Source organism: Fulvia fulva, chromosome 1 (assembly GCF_020509005.1).
Source record: "Fulvia fulva chromosome 1, complete sequence".
NCBI lineage: Eukaryota > Fungi > Ascomycota > Dothideomycetes > Mycosphaerellales > Mycosphaerellaceae > Fulvia > Fulvia fulva.
In genome coordinates this window covers 10,748,391-10,761,162 of record NC_063012.1, presented here as the reverse complement: position 1 = coordinate 10,761,162, position 12,772 = coordinate 10,748,391, and the positions used below count along the sequence as shown (strand labels likewise).

General features: G+C 54.5%; 3 protein-coding genes across 3 annotated transcripts; all 3 read left to right on the top strand.

The window, feature by feature from the left end:
- Positions 1-2,090: 2,090 nt before the first annotated feature.
- Positions 2,091-4,760, top strand: CLAFUR5_02173 (uncharacterized protein; the record flags this gene model as incomplete). Its single annotated transcript, XM_047901321.1, has 2 exons — positions 2,091-2,580; positions 2,677-4,760. 2 exons carry the CDS (start codon positions 2,091-2,093, stop codon positions 4,758-4,760), a joined length of 2,574 nt encoding a protein of 857 aa, XP_047755189.1.
- A 2,908-nt stretch (positions 4,761-7,668) lies between these two features.
- CLAFUR5_02172 (putative serine/threonine-protein kinase iksA) lies at positions 7,669-9,795 on the top strand (the record flags this gene model as incomplete). The annotated part of the gene is made up of 2 exons (XM_047901320.1): positions 7,669-7,745; positions 7,803-9,795. 2 exons carry the CDS (start codon positions 7,669-7,671, stop codon positions 9,793-9,795), a joined length of 2,070 nt encoding a protein of 689 aa, XP_047755188.1.
- Positions 9,796-9,890: 95 nt separating this feature from the next.
- Positions 9,891-12,492, top strand: CLAFUR5_02171 (uncharacterized protein; the record flags this gene model as incomplete). The annotated part of the gene is made up of 3 exons (XM_047901319.1): positions 9,891-9,978; positions 10,068-10,330; positions 10,384-12,492. 3 exons carry the CDS (start codon positions 9,891-9,893, stop codon positions 12,490-12,492), a joined length of 2,460 nt encoding a protein of 819 aa, XP_047755187.1.
- Positions 12,493-12,772: the final 280 nt, after the last annotated feature.

Genomic DNA, 12,772 nt, shown 5'->3' with positions numbered 1-12,772 from the left:
GGCATGCCCCTAGAGATCAGCGAAGTCCAAGCGCTATGCGTTCCATTAATCTCGGTGGAGCCGCTCATGGATTAGCATGTTAGAAAACAGGGTGAACGTAACCGGTATCGAAGGTGGAGGTGAGGTTACTGTAGTCTGTCGCGCTTCCTTCGCCACGAGCATAACCCAGCAACTTGGCAGTCGCCACTCCAGATCGTGATGGCTCATGGCAGCGATAGCCAGACATCCATAACATCGATTACGGTCATGTCGGATCCTCACCATCTCGCAAGCCGTGTCGGAATATACGCCATATCCTGGTCGGGGATTTACCCGCGCTTGCGAAATGCTGAGGATCCGACATGACCGCGGTCGATGTTAGATGCTGGGTCAGCAATACAAGTAGGCAATGCTGGCAATGCATGTCATGGAAGTAGTGAGCTTCCGTTCCGAGCATTGGCGGCCCACTTGAGTCTGACATGCTGATTACTATTGCACTACAAACTTGGTGCGCGTATTTCTTAGCACGAACAAAGCTTAGTGTATACAACTTCTCGCCCTCCCCGTATATCGTATCGACAATTGAATCTACGTATCTAAAAGAGCGTTTAATGTTGTCCGAGAGTCGTTAGGCTTATTCTACTATATTATAGCCGTGGACACTTTAAATCTACCGTCTACGTCGCATCCCGCTAGAGGACTTGGAGAATTTTAAGAATCGCGCATAGCTCGTGGGGCGGGGTTGTCCTCCTTGTAAGCATGACCTGCCGGAGGAGTCATTAGCGACAAGCTTGAAAGCTGGAATCTCCGAAGGGAGCTCCGAAGGATTTCCATCCGGACAATCACGTCTTCCTGGTGACGTTCTCTCGCGCTGGTGATGTCCGCAAGTGGTCCCGTGAATTATGAATAGAGTGCGCAGCCATCAGTCGAATGATTCGGAATGAACAGGATGAACAGGCGTGGTGAAGTCAAAGTCCAGCTCCATGATTCGCGGAGGAAGTGGGCAGCTAGGCTCGCACAGCGGCACAGGCAAGCAGAATGGCCTGCATTTGGGCCTTCACCGAAGCCATACCGCAAAGGTAGCGTGCGCCGACTAACCAGCACGTGACTAGTAACCCGCCGTGCCTCCTGAGAGTCCTACTAAAGACTTGCGTCGTTGTGCAGGCGAAGAAAACCCAAATCCGACGCCAAGGCCGAGTCAGACGCAGGACCCACTCTGCCGCTCTTACACAATCGCGGCTAGGAGGCTGACTGATCATGGAAATGTGCCTGACATGCCCACAGTGCACACCCTCGTACACGCTTTCGTGTTTACGTACGACGGTACGCACAACGCCGTCGCACATTCGCGCCATCCTGGACCTCGGCTGGGAGCCCGTACCATTGGTGTGTCGGGCATGCTGCCCCAGCCGCTGTCCGTGGAATAGGGGAGGGCACGCCGTGGTCTGTTGCCAACAAACAAGACCTGAAGTCTGACACATGGCCATGCCACCAGAGACAACGCGGTGCACCAACCCAGGCACCTTCCGCTTCCTGCCCAGCGGCCGCTGCGTTGTGCACGCTATTTGTGGATCTGCGTGGCCGATCTTGCTCTCTGCAACGTGAGTGTGTGAACGCTCTTGAGCACAGGCCGTTCGCACACGAGACAGTCGGCTGTTCTGGCGCAGTGCATGACGAGATGACTAAAGCCCTGTCGGTCCTCTTGGCTGCTGAGTGCGCGGACAGCAGCAGTCGTCTTCGATCTGACATGCGTCCTGGTCCACGACCGGGTCCTGACAAACCCAGCGCTCTGCACGCCCACCAGTCCTGTGTAACATCCATCATCTGCCGACCCCTGGTGCGTTACGCTCATGAGGTCAGCGTGCGCGCCTCACGCCTCTTCCTCTTCGTAACTGCTGCAACTGGAAGCCGGCCCGTGAGACATATCTCCGTCCCTCGTTACCTGGAGTCTCGTCTACGGCTGGAGGAATCGGGGCACAAAATCACCAAGGCGTTTCTACTCCTCTGAACCATCCTCTGCTGGCCATCGTGTAAGCACTTTGTATCAATAATGCCAACAACGACACCTTCCTAAACGGCCGTCCCTCCATGCCATGAGGAGCTAGGATTCTATGTCCGAGATTGAGTGTGCAATGAACTCCGATCTGCCAACATGGGACTCTAATCGCTGGAGAAATACAAGGATCAGCCGTAACGAATCTAACGCCAATGGCCCGACAAGCCCTCGCATCCAAGACTCTCCCCAGCATCCTGGTCCGCAGCCTTCCGGGCTCAATCCTACCAACCCAATGTCTCAAAAGGCAACCCACGAAACATTTGTCCTCGATTCCTGGATCGGGAAGTCACGCGGCATGGGCTCTAGGGTCTGCGACCTGCCACGGCTGACGGAGCCCTATGCAGCTGCAACTGAAGCATCAACCTACCTTTTTCATCCCCAGCAACGCCACAGTCTGAATTACGGTCCGCAGCAATTGGCAAATGATTCACCTCGTGAGACGTCTGCCGGCACTTGGCGAAGCTTGCAGCACGAAGATCGTCGTGAGAGCACGAACCATACCGCCGATGCCCCACTACTTACGCTTCAAATTCCACAACCATTAGGTATGTACAAGATAGATGCTTCCTGTCCCATGCATCACATATCACTGATGGCTTTCCTCTCACGGCTTCACGCTAACATAGGCGGCACTATGACAGATCTGCACAGGCCATCAACTCTGAACACACCATCGCTATCTAACGGGAGACCTCATAGCAACAACGATCGTCGCCCGGCTGCATCGACGGCCACGGCCTCGACACTGTTGCCATCGTTCGCAGCGCTTCAAGAGCACACTGATCGAGTTGAGAATGGTGCAGAGACGAAAGTCGCATCGATGCTGCCATTATATCGTTCTCAGGAGCGGAGCACGGCTCCCAGCTTATTATCCCGCAACTTCTCGCCTCCCAACCTACTGAAACGGCTTGGGGAGCCTCTAGATAGGGGAGAGATTCAGAGCTCAAAGAGGCCGCATTCTGGCGCTTCTGGCGACCAAGCCTATCAACTTGGTCGTCAAGGCTCGATCGACTACAGCGCTAGAGCGCCTCGACGGAATCCCTCTCCGCCACCAGCAGATTCTGTACCTGGCTCGGCTCATCCACGATTGTCGTCGCCGAACTTCGAGCGGTGTGGTAGCCAACGCACATTGCCTTCCCCATCATCACGAGCATATCCAGCATCAGCAGCACCTTCTGTGGCTTACAATACTGCCCAGTCCGGTAGTTCTCCAGCAACATCATACCAGCCGCCATCGACAATCCACACTGCTTCGTCGACCTCGGCGACATCACAGCACATTGCCGATCTGCAGCATCAGGTCACCTTGCAATCCTTGGCGTTGCAGACCCTACAGTCTGAATATGCATCACTGTTGCAAAAGCTTCAACGTGAACGCGTCAGGAGCCAAACGATCGAGAAGAAGACGAGTGCCGCCGATCAGGAAGTGAATGACCTGACTGGCAAGAACGAAGATCTCACTGAGCAGGTGAAGACCCTCGAGGCTCAGCTGGAGGAGAGCGAAAGGAAGCGAGAGGATCAGCGGCAGGAAGCGGCAAGAGAGAAGGAGCAATGGGGTCGAATGCTGGAGATGAGTGGACGACTTCAGAACAGGGCTGATGCCGAAAAGCAGAGGCTCCTTGAGGAGAAGAACTACTTAACCCAGCGTTTGGCGAGGCACGATGAGACAGGAACCCAGCGTCCTGATGAGCAGCCCAAACAGGATTTTCCACAGGCGGAGCGGCTACGCTTTGACAGCCATGGCTCCGGATCTGAGCAGCATCCGGATATGGCGAATGCTAAGAAGTATATGCCGAGTAACGGGATTAGCAACCAACACGATCAACACAGTCTTGAGCAGGAAGTCGTCTCGTTACGGACACGAGTCCATGCTCTTCGTACTACCCTCGAGGGCGTGCGACGACACAACGAAGAACTCGAGGTCACTACGCGCGGCTTCCTCGAGCAGACTGGCCTGCTTTGGAGCAATGTCAGTCGTGCATTGGATGACGACAACTCCCACGAGAGCCGAGCAATGAGTGTCAGTCGAACGAAGATCGTCAACACGAACGAGACTTGGACGCAGAAGCCCCCTGAGAATTCACAACAGCCAGGACTTCCCCAAAGCCCGGCATCCACGCGTCAGCCGGGCACACTGGAGATCATCAAGGACGGAAAAATATCACTAGCAAACATTGCAGAGGTGTCTAGAGCGAAGTCTGCCGAGCCCCAAGAGCTGGGGTTCCACGTCCCAACCACAACCTCTTCACCCGAAGAACTCATCAAAGCACTCGGTCCAGTCCCAACACCACTTCCACCCATCCGATATCCACCACCAACAACCTCCTGGACTCCAATTACGCCCTCAAGCCAAAACGACAAACCCACCGAGCCAGTCAGCGCGTTCGCGCCCAGCTTCCCACCTGGCTACATTGGTCACCACCGACCAGCACTCTCGTCTCCGCGGTCGCACCACAGCTCCAACGCCGACGGCAACGGAGACGAAACCTCCAGCTCACCAGGAACTGGCCGCCGGTCTCCGGACACATACAACAGCGAGCCTGAGCCGTCGACGACGAGACCGACGACATCCCAGTCTGTCCTCACACCGGCGAGACCGGCGTTAAGTCACTTCCACAGCCATTCTTTCCATGGACATACTAGGAGTGCTGAATGGATGCCACCGCCACCGCCGCCTCCTAAGTCGGAGCTGGCTTATATGACGCAGACTGGCACTCACGCATAGATTTGCAAACACTACAAGGGCGAGTGATGGGATGTTGAACAAGACTTTTAGCGAGGAGTTTAGGCGCGTACTATTGAGAGCCGATGGAGATCGAGTTACATTGAAATTTAATCAAGGATTTTCTGTGTATGTGTTGTATCAACAAACACAATCGATTCGCCGAAGGCACACTCTCCACGGCTATCGCCGAGGAGGAATTTTGAAGATCCATAACCCTATCCCAGCTACAACTTTCATTCCGGTCAAATGAACCCAATTCATTAGACCATGCATCGGCTTTTGGCATGCCGCGTACGTTCTTGCACCACCGCGAAGCCTACTCCTCAGCTTGATCCACGACATCGAACTATCGACCTCTCAGGGCATCACAAAGTCAGTATTCGACGACAACTCCACGTTACGTTGTCCAGCCCCCACCCAGAGCTAGCATACCTCAAGCCACGCAGTGATCAACGAAGTCGTATGATCTAGTGCTGACATCAGATTTCTTGTTTGTCATGTACGAGCACGAAGAGGGTGCCTCATGAGGTTCAGTAAGTAACCTCGATCTTTGGCAGGAGAGTTTAGTTTTCATTACTTATATCTCCGCGCGAAATCGCACGAATCTTGACAGAAGGATGGAAGGAAAGTGAACGTGAAGGCGACATGTTTACGACGAGTCACGATCACGCATCGCGCATGCTATTGCTAAGCAGATGCAGGGTCTTCTTGAGAATTCTCGAAGAATGTACTGTTGTATCGTCTGCCTGATTCCACCATGGCAGGCGCCTTTCGAGAGGGGTTTGTCCCTCTTGCGTTTTGAGACCATTGGTAGATCTTTTGTGCGTGATATGTGGATCCCGCCCCGGCACCGTCTTCACTCCATTTGTGATGGAGGCAAGAATCGTGAATTGACACCTCAATGAGTGGTCAGACGCGATTCATGGTAGGGTGGTGCGAGGTGTCAGCAGAAGGATTGTGGTGTGAACCCACAGCCACGGGCCCCTTCCGGCGGCGGCATCCTGCTCGTTTAGCAGCTTACTCAACCCATTGGCATGCTGCTACAGTCCTGGGCATAGTTTTTACAACCCCTGTTCTTCCACCTTTCCTCATTAGAAAGGATGTATCCACTGCTTGGCGTAGCTCACCACCTGGTGTGTCCTCCATTGTTGGCTATTAATGCCTCGCAGCGTTCTCGCATACTCTTGCATATACGTTGTATGTCCTCAGGTGTGAGCTTGGCCCATTCTTGATAGTGAGATTGAAGGTAGCAACACCTTCTGAGATGGACATGGATAGGCGGAAGGGGTTAGCGTAAATACAGGGGTTGTCAAAATTATGCCCAGGACTGTAGCAAGCATTGAAGCTATCCCACTGAAATTTGGTGGACAAAACTCTTTACCCTAGTTACGGGGCTTTAAGCTTGATTGCGTTTACAAGATTGCCTGTGCAAGCCTTGTAGCGACGGACCGGACTAGTTAGACTCTGTAGAGAAGGGACTCTACCGGTGGATTCATTTCATCGCTGTGTCCACAAGTGTAGCCACCTATCGGACATAGTGTGGCCACATAAGATAGGGACCTTGCCAGGCCCTTGGAGGCCTAATATAAGGCCTTGGTCAGGCAATTAGGCAGGAACTACCCTGGTTCGAGATGTGGACACACGTGGGCCGTTATTCGACCACGTGTTCACAATGTGTCCACGACCTTGTGTACGAGTGGCTGCCACAAGATCCCATCTCTAAGACTCTGTCGTTGTTAAGCAACGTTCAATACTTAGACAGGCCCTCCGCACCGACTTGGACCGACAGAAGGTGCAAAGGGATACAGCGTCTGTCGAACTCTGTCCGAGGCCGAATATTGTTTCCTTGACCGCAATTAGGCTGAAGTAAGGACCGTAGCAAGTCAGAAGCCTGAGCTACTGACGGGATAAACCTCGCGGCTGCGACAAGATGCTGTAGACTGGCTTCTTGGCTGGCTGCTACTGTGCTTCAGAGAGACGGTATGTGTACCTCACCCTGCTACGACGGACGATGCTGGTGCGACACGTGCTTCACGCCCAGCGTCATGCGCGCGGAGGCCGTCTTAGTGTTCGCACCAAGGAGTGCGCCAATATTTGGACTTGGAATGGGCGAGACACTAGAGTGATCAGAGTCATGGTCATTTCGGATGCTTAGCATTTCGGTAGCGCGCGGCTACATCCTCTCACGACAAGGATATGTTGGCTGTCGAAGCGGCGTATATTCCGTTGATCAGTGCTGCTTGTCTCTGCAATGAGACCGTGTGTTGGATAACCGGCGCCATTGCCAATGGGTTATAACTTATGGGAGAGCGTAGCAGATCAGACGCCTGGGAAACGGGTCTTTCTCATACATGATACGACATACGGCATCCCGGTGAGCGGGGGCTGTGCCGAGATTGAGCTTCTATGCAAGCCTTGGAGTCGGACAGGTGAGCAGTCATCAGTGTGTGTAAGTTGTCGATGGTGAGTTGGATAAGATGTGTCGTTGACTTGTTGAAAGGCTGGAGAAGAAAGAAAGGAGGAAGTCACGATCGAGGTGCTGACAAGAAGCCGAGCCGAAGGTTTGCCGAGAATGAAACAACCGTCCACGAGCACAACATACAAAATCTCTCCAACAGTGAACAAAGCCGTGGACGATGGTTGTTGACAAGTAGTGCAGTGCGGAGGCATCGCAGGCGTCCGGGCATAGCGTATGCGCGCAGACCGAAGCGGCCAGAACTGCGCCTCGTGCTTGCAACATCCTCTGATCTGACGCATCACTGTGCATCACATCGCATCGCATCCCATCGCATCGCATAGCATCGCATCGCACTTGCCATCACTCACGGTATCCACCAAATCGACTTGCTAACATAGTACCGGCCGGAGCAAAGCTCTGAAGCATGTGGACGAAGTGGTTACAATCGCAATGGCTGACCAGACGCCACCGCTTCAGCGACACATGTCCTTGATACCGTATTCGCACGATTCGCGAGAGATTGTTCTGTATGATACACCCTACCCCCATATCATTGTCTTCATCTCTGACAGTCGTCATCATAGGCGGCGCGGCAATGCCGTGGTGGTATACGACCAGAACTCCAGGCAGCTCCAAGTCCGTGACACAACCGACAACCCGATCGAGCTCACAGAATGTCCATACTGCCATCGCTCCATGCGCAGCAGAGAGCCGTCCGGCGAAGAAAGCGAATATGGCCGTGCCTTTGGACCCGAAAGACCTTTTGTCGCTCCGGACTACTTCGCAATGCTAGCATCCAGCCGGCGTCCATCTCCAGCCGGGTCCGGGAGCTCAACTCCGAGCAGAAGAGTGCTTTCGGCTTTACGATCTGGTCGCTCGCGGGAAGTCAGTGGCTCTGCTGACCCACCGACTGGCGCAGAGTTCGTGGGCAGTGAGCCTGCCACTGCCGGTGGTCAAGGCATTAGTGCTTCGGCTTTCTCGCCCGGCTATTTTGAGCAGTTCTTCAAGACTGAGCGTGAACTGGGCCGAGGCGGCAATGGTGTCGTATTGCTCGTGGAGCATGTCATAGATGATGTCTCGCTGGGACATTTTGCTTGCAAGAGAATTCCAGTGGGGGATAGCAAGGCTTACTTCGAGAAAGTCATCATCGAAGTCCGGCTCTTGCAGAAGATACCTCACAAGAACCTCGTAGCATACCACTGGACTTGGCTCGAAGACCACCAACCGTCAACATTTGGGCCAAGCATTCCATGTCTGTGGATCCTCCAAGACTACTGCAACGGAGGCGATCTTCACACCTATGTTCTGGGCCCTAAGACCATGTCTACTGAAGCCGAGCGGCTCAAAGCCAGACTCCGACGCCGATCGAAAGGAGACGCAAGTCCACCACAAGACCTCAGAGGACCAAGCAAGCTTGCATTTGACGAAATCTTCTCTTTCTTCCGAGACATTACCTCTGGATTACACCATCTGCACAGCAAAGGCTACATACATCGTGACCTCAAGCCCTCAAATTGTCTATTGCAGCGAGACGGCGGCCGGACACGGGTGCTCATATCAGACTTTGGTGAAGTACAAGCTGCTGGAGCGATGAGAGGCTCTTCTGGTGCGACAGGTACCATTTCATACTGTGCTCCGGAAGTGCTGCAACGTACATCAGATGGCTCTCTCGGCAACTTCACCACAAAGTCAGACATCTTCTCCTTGGGTATGATAGTGTTTTTCATGTGCTTCGGTCGGCTGCCATATGCCAACGCGGACGACATCAACGAGGAGAACGAGGACCTCGACGGGCTGCGAGCCGAGATCCAGCGTTGGGCAGGCTTCAACGACGAGACGAGATCACGCCTTGACTTGCCAGAACGTCTTTATAAGTACTTGAAGCGTCTGCTCAGTGTCGATCCCAACGAGCGACCAAGCACCGACGAAATCCTGGCCAGCATCAAAGGCGGCGCGGCCTTAGGTGATCCTGGAAGCTACTTTGATGATCGTCACCCTCGTGTATCCTCGGTGGACTCCCCAGCGCCCGCCACGCGCATACGTCAACAATCGTACATTGCACGACCAAGCCTTGCCTCGCCTGTGCGGCATCGCTCTAGTGGTGATATCCGGTCGAGAAGTCCAATCAAGCGTGAGCAACGTGATAGCCGACCCACGAGCCCTCTGGACTCTCCATTGACGGTGGGCCCGAAGCGGCTCAATCTGTCACCACCTTCAATCGAAGACGCTGTATCACCGCAGCAAAGCCCTCGTCTTATGCTGCCACCGCCTCCAGTAAGACCAGTGACAGCAAAGCTCCGGCATATTTTACACGATCCTCGGACGGTTCTGATACTACGAGCGTCACTCTTCATCGCGAAGATCTTGACACTGTCGATACCGTGCAGACCGTATGCGGCGAACCAGTGGCTGCTCTATAGTCTGCTTTGCCTGGCTGCTACAGATCTCGGACTCCTTTCATTCAGCTTGCGACAATCCAGTTTGCTCTTTGCTTGTCATATCGTGATGGTGTGGCTAGCCTCGCAAAGTGGACGATTGTGTGAAGCGACGAAGGCGCCGGTTTGGCAAGACATCTGAAGTCAATGGGAGTCATTTAGCGTAGGCGCTTGGGGGCGCACATTATTCACTGATGACGAGTTTTACACTCCCTACATAGCAACGGAAGCCACGTTATGGCCTCCAGCGGCGCTTGCGCACATTGCCAGATCTGGTTCACCACCAGTATTGCGAAGGACGAGAGTGCGGCGGATGCATCAGCAAGTAAGTGAATGAACATCTCGTGCTGCCTAGCGCGCATTGACCATCAAAACTCCACAACACTTCTCGCCACGTACTTATTTCTGTCCCAGATCCCATTCCATTTGCCTCTTCATCGCACACATCACCGGACACGCAAACAACGGCGCCCACGCAGAGCACCATGTCGCTCGCCACGCGCGACACACAGCAAGATGCCCCCACGCCTACGTACGCAGCAGGCTTCACCTTTACTCTCTTCCACGCATCATTCTATGTCGCGTCCTCGGACAATAGCACGCTGCCCAGCAGGTCTCAGCGCGAACTCGTGTCGACCAGACGCAGCAAACAGGCGAAGACGAGAGATATGCGCGCAGTAAGTCCACTCTCGATTTGGAAAATGTCGGCAGATACTGATGTCTTTGATAGAAGCGACTCGAGGTGATGCCCACCATCGCCGAGACGCCTCCTGCAGACACGACATATGAGGTCTTGTCTTCGGTCACCCGAGGATTGCAGGATCGGGCACGGCGGCAGTATCAACAAGGGGTCGAGACGCGTTCAGATCAGGCGAGTTTGCGATGTCTCGAGGCTGCTACGCGGGCTGAGAAGGAAAGAGCAGCTCGAGCTGATCGGGAGAGTCTGAGGATTCTGGAGGCTGCTACGGTGGAGCAGAGTGTTAGAGCGAGTCGCGCGAGACGCCACAGCTCGAGACGGACCTCGAGGAAGGATCGCGTACCTGCTACTGGCCGGTACTCGTCGACAGGCGGCACCTCATCCACGCGGAGATCGCCAAGTCGCAGATCAGAGGACTACAGCACTGATGAAGAAGCCGCATCTACCACCAATGCTGCCGCTCACACGACCGCGTTGCGCATACAAGCCCTATCCACCACCCTCAGCTCCATCGCAGCCTCTTTCGTCAAAGTCGAAAGCTCACCAAGCACGCCTTCGAGCAGTCTCTTCCGTCTCCCGCCTCGACCTACCTACCAGCGCGCACTCGACACAGATCCCGGCCCAGGTGCGGCAGCTGCCGTGCCTACACGCCCGACTCTCTTCCAGCGAACTCTGACCGCATTCCCTGAAGTCGCAAAGTTCGTGGGAGCTACGGTACCACTACCGACTACTGCGAGACCTTTCGCGAGGGTGGAGTCGGGGGCTTATAGTAGTGATAATGCGCCTTCTTCTGGGAGGCCGTTGAGGCCGGTTGGGGAGTCGAGGAGTCCGAGTTGGGGGAGTGAGGAGGGCGCTGGGAAGGCTGGGAAGGATGACAGCGATCTCAATTGTGATGGGAAGGATCTGGAGCTGTATCACGAGACTCCGTCGAAGATGAGAGTTTCACGGATTTCTTCCTGGACGAGTGAGGAGGCGGCTTTGGCGGCTACGCTGGATGAGGGTGTTCTTGGTGGGGACAAGGGGGGTCGCGGCTCTTCGAACTTCAAGGAGGACTCGAACTTGAGGGAGGAAGAACCTGTGGTCGCTGTTCAGGACGACTTCGCCAACATTACGATAGATCCTGAGGTGTACGGTGAGACACCAGCCAAGGGCTTGAAGGACGAGTCGATCCGGAAGCCACGCAGTCCTTCATGGTCGAACATGGAAGAGGCCCTGGATGCTGCGACGGACGACTGCATCCAATTTGGGGAAAACTCCGAGGCACTCGATGAAGCTCTTTCCGATGCTAACAGGCAGTCTGTCCAAGAATCACCAATCCCAGCTCGATCGATTGAAGAAGTGTCCCCCGCTTCTGTCTTCAGCGACCTCGACTTCACACAGCAGGACAAGGATCAGAGCCCGGCGGGTTTGGTGCACGATGACCACGCGGAGTCTGTGGACGACGACTTCGATCTCTACGACCTCGAACGTACTGAGGAGAAGAAGAATCAGAGCCCGGCCAGGTCAGCCCACGATGATCATGCGGAATCCGTGGACGACGACTTCGACCCCTCGCAGGCACACAAGGGAGCTCCGTCCCATATTTCCAAGCAGCCTGTCCAGCAATCACCAAGCCTTACGCGGACTCCAAACAGAGAAGATTCAGCTTCGGCCTCCAGCGACTTCGACCATACCGAAAAGGAGCAGGACCAGAGCCAGAGCCCCACCAGGTCAGCACACGATGATCACACGGACTCCAGTCACGACGACTTCGACGCTGACGATGACGATCACGAGATCTTCTCCTCATCTCGAGATGTATCATCACCGTCACCCGAACATGACAAGGACACCACTCTCCCTGCTGCGACAAAGACGCAGCAGTGGTTAGAGACCCAGCTCGCGAGTGCTATGAACTCGCTAGTACGTGAGACGGCGGGCAAGGTTGAGCATGAGTATGCGGACCTGTTCAGTCCGACACGTGAGACTCCGGGCAAGGTGCAGCATGAGTACGCGGATCTGTTCAGTCCAACTCGTCACGGGCGAGCTGGAAGTCTGGATGACGACGAGAGAGTTGATGAAGAGGACAATGCTGGAGATGTACACTTCGGCCAGGATGGTGAGGAAGAAGAGTTTGAGGACTGGGAGGTCCTTGAGAGGTAATTGATCGATCTACGGCACGAATCATGCACAAAAGGCTTCGACGGATGCATGGGCATCCAGAAGATTGAGCATTATGCTGACTCCGTGGCGAGAGACCGAGATTTTCTGCGAGACCAATTTATGGTCCTATGCCTTGGCGGATGATGATTAGGCGTAGACCTACTAGCTGTACAGTAATAATGCTTGACACGAGCAGTGTCCAAATCGAGCCAACCGCCTTGGCATGTCATGTAACTTAACGAGCGCTTAGCCTCGCATGACTAACACTCGCTCATCTCAT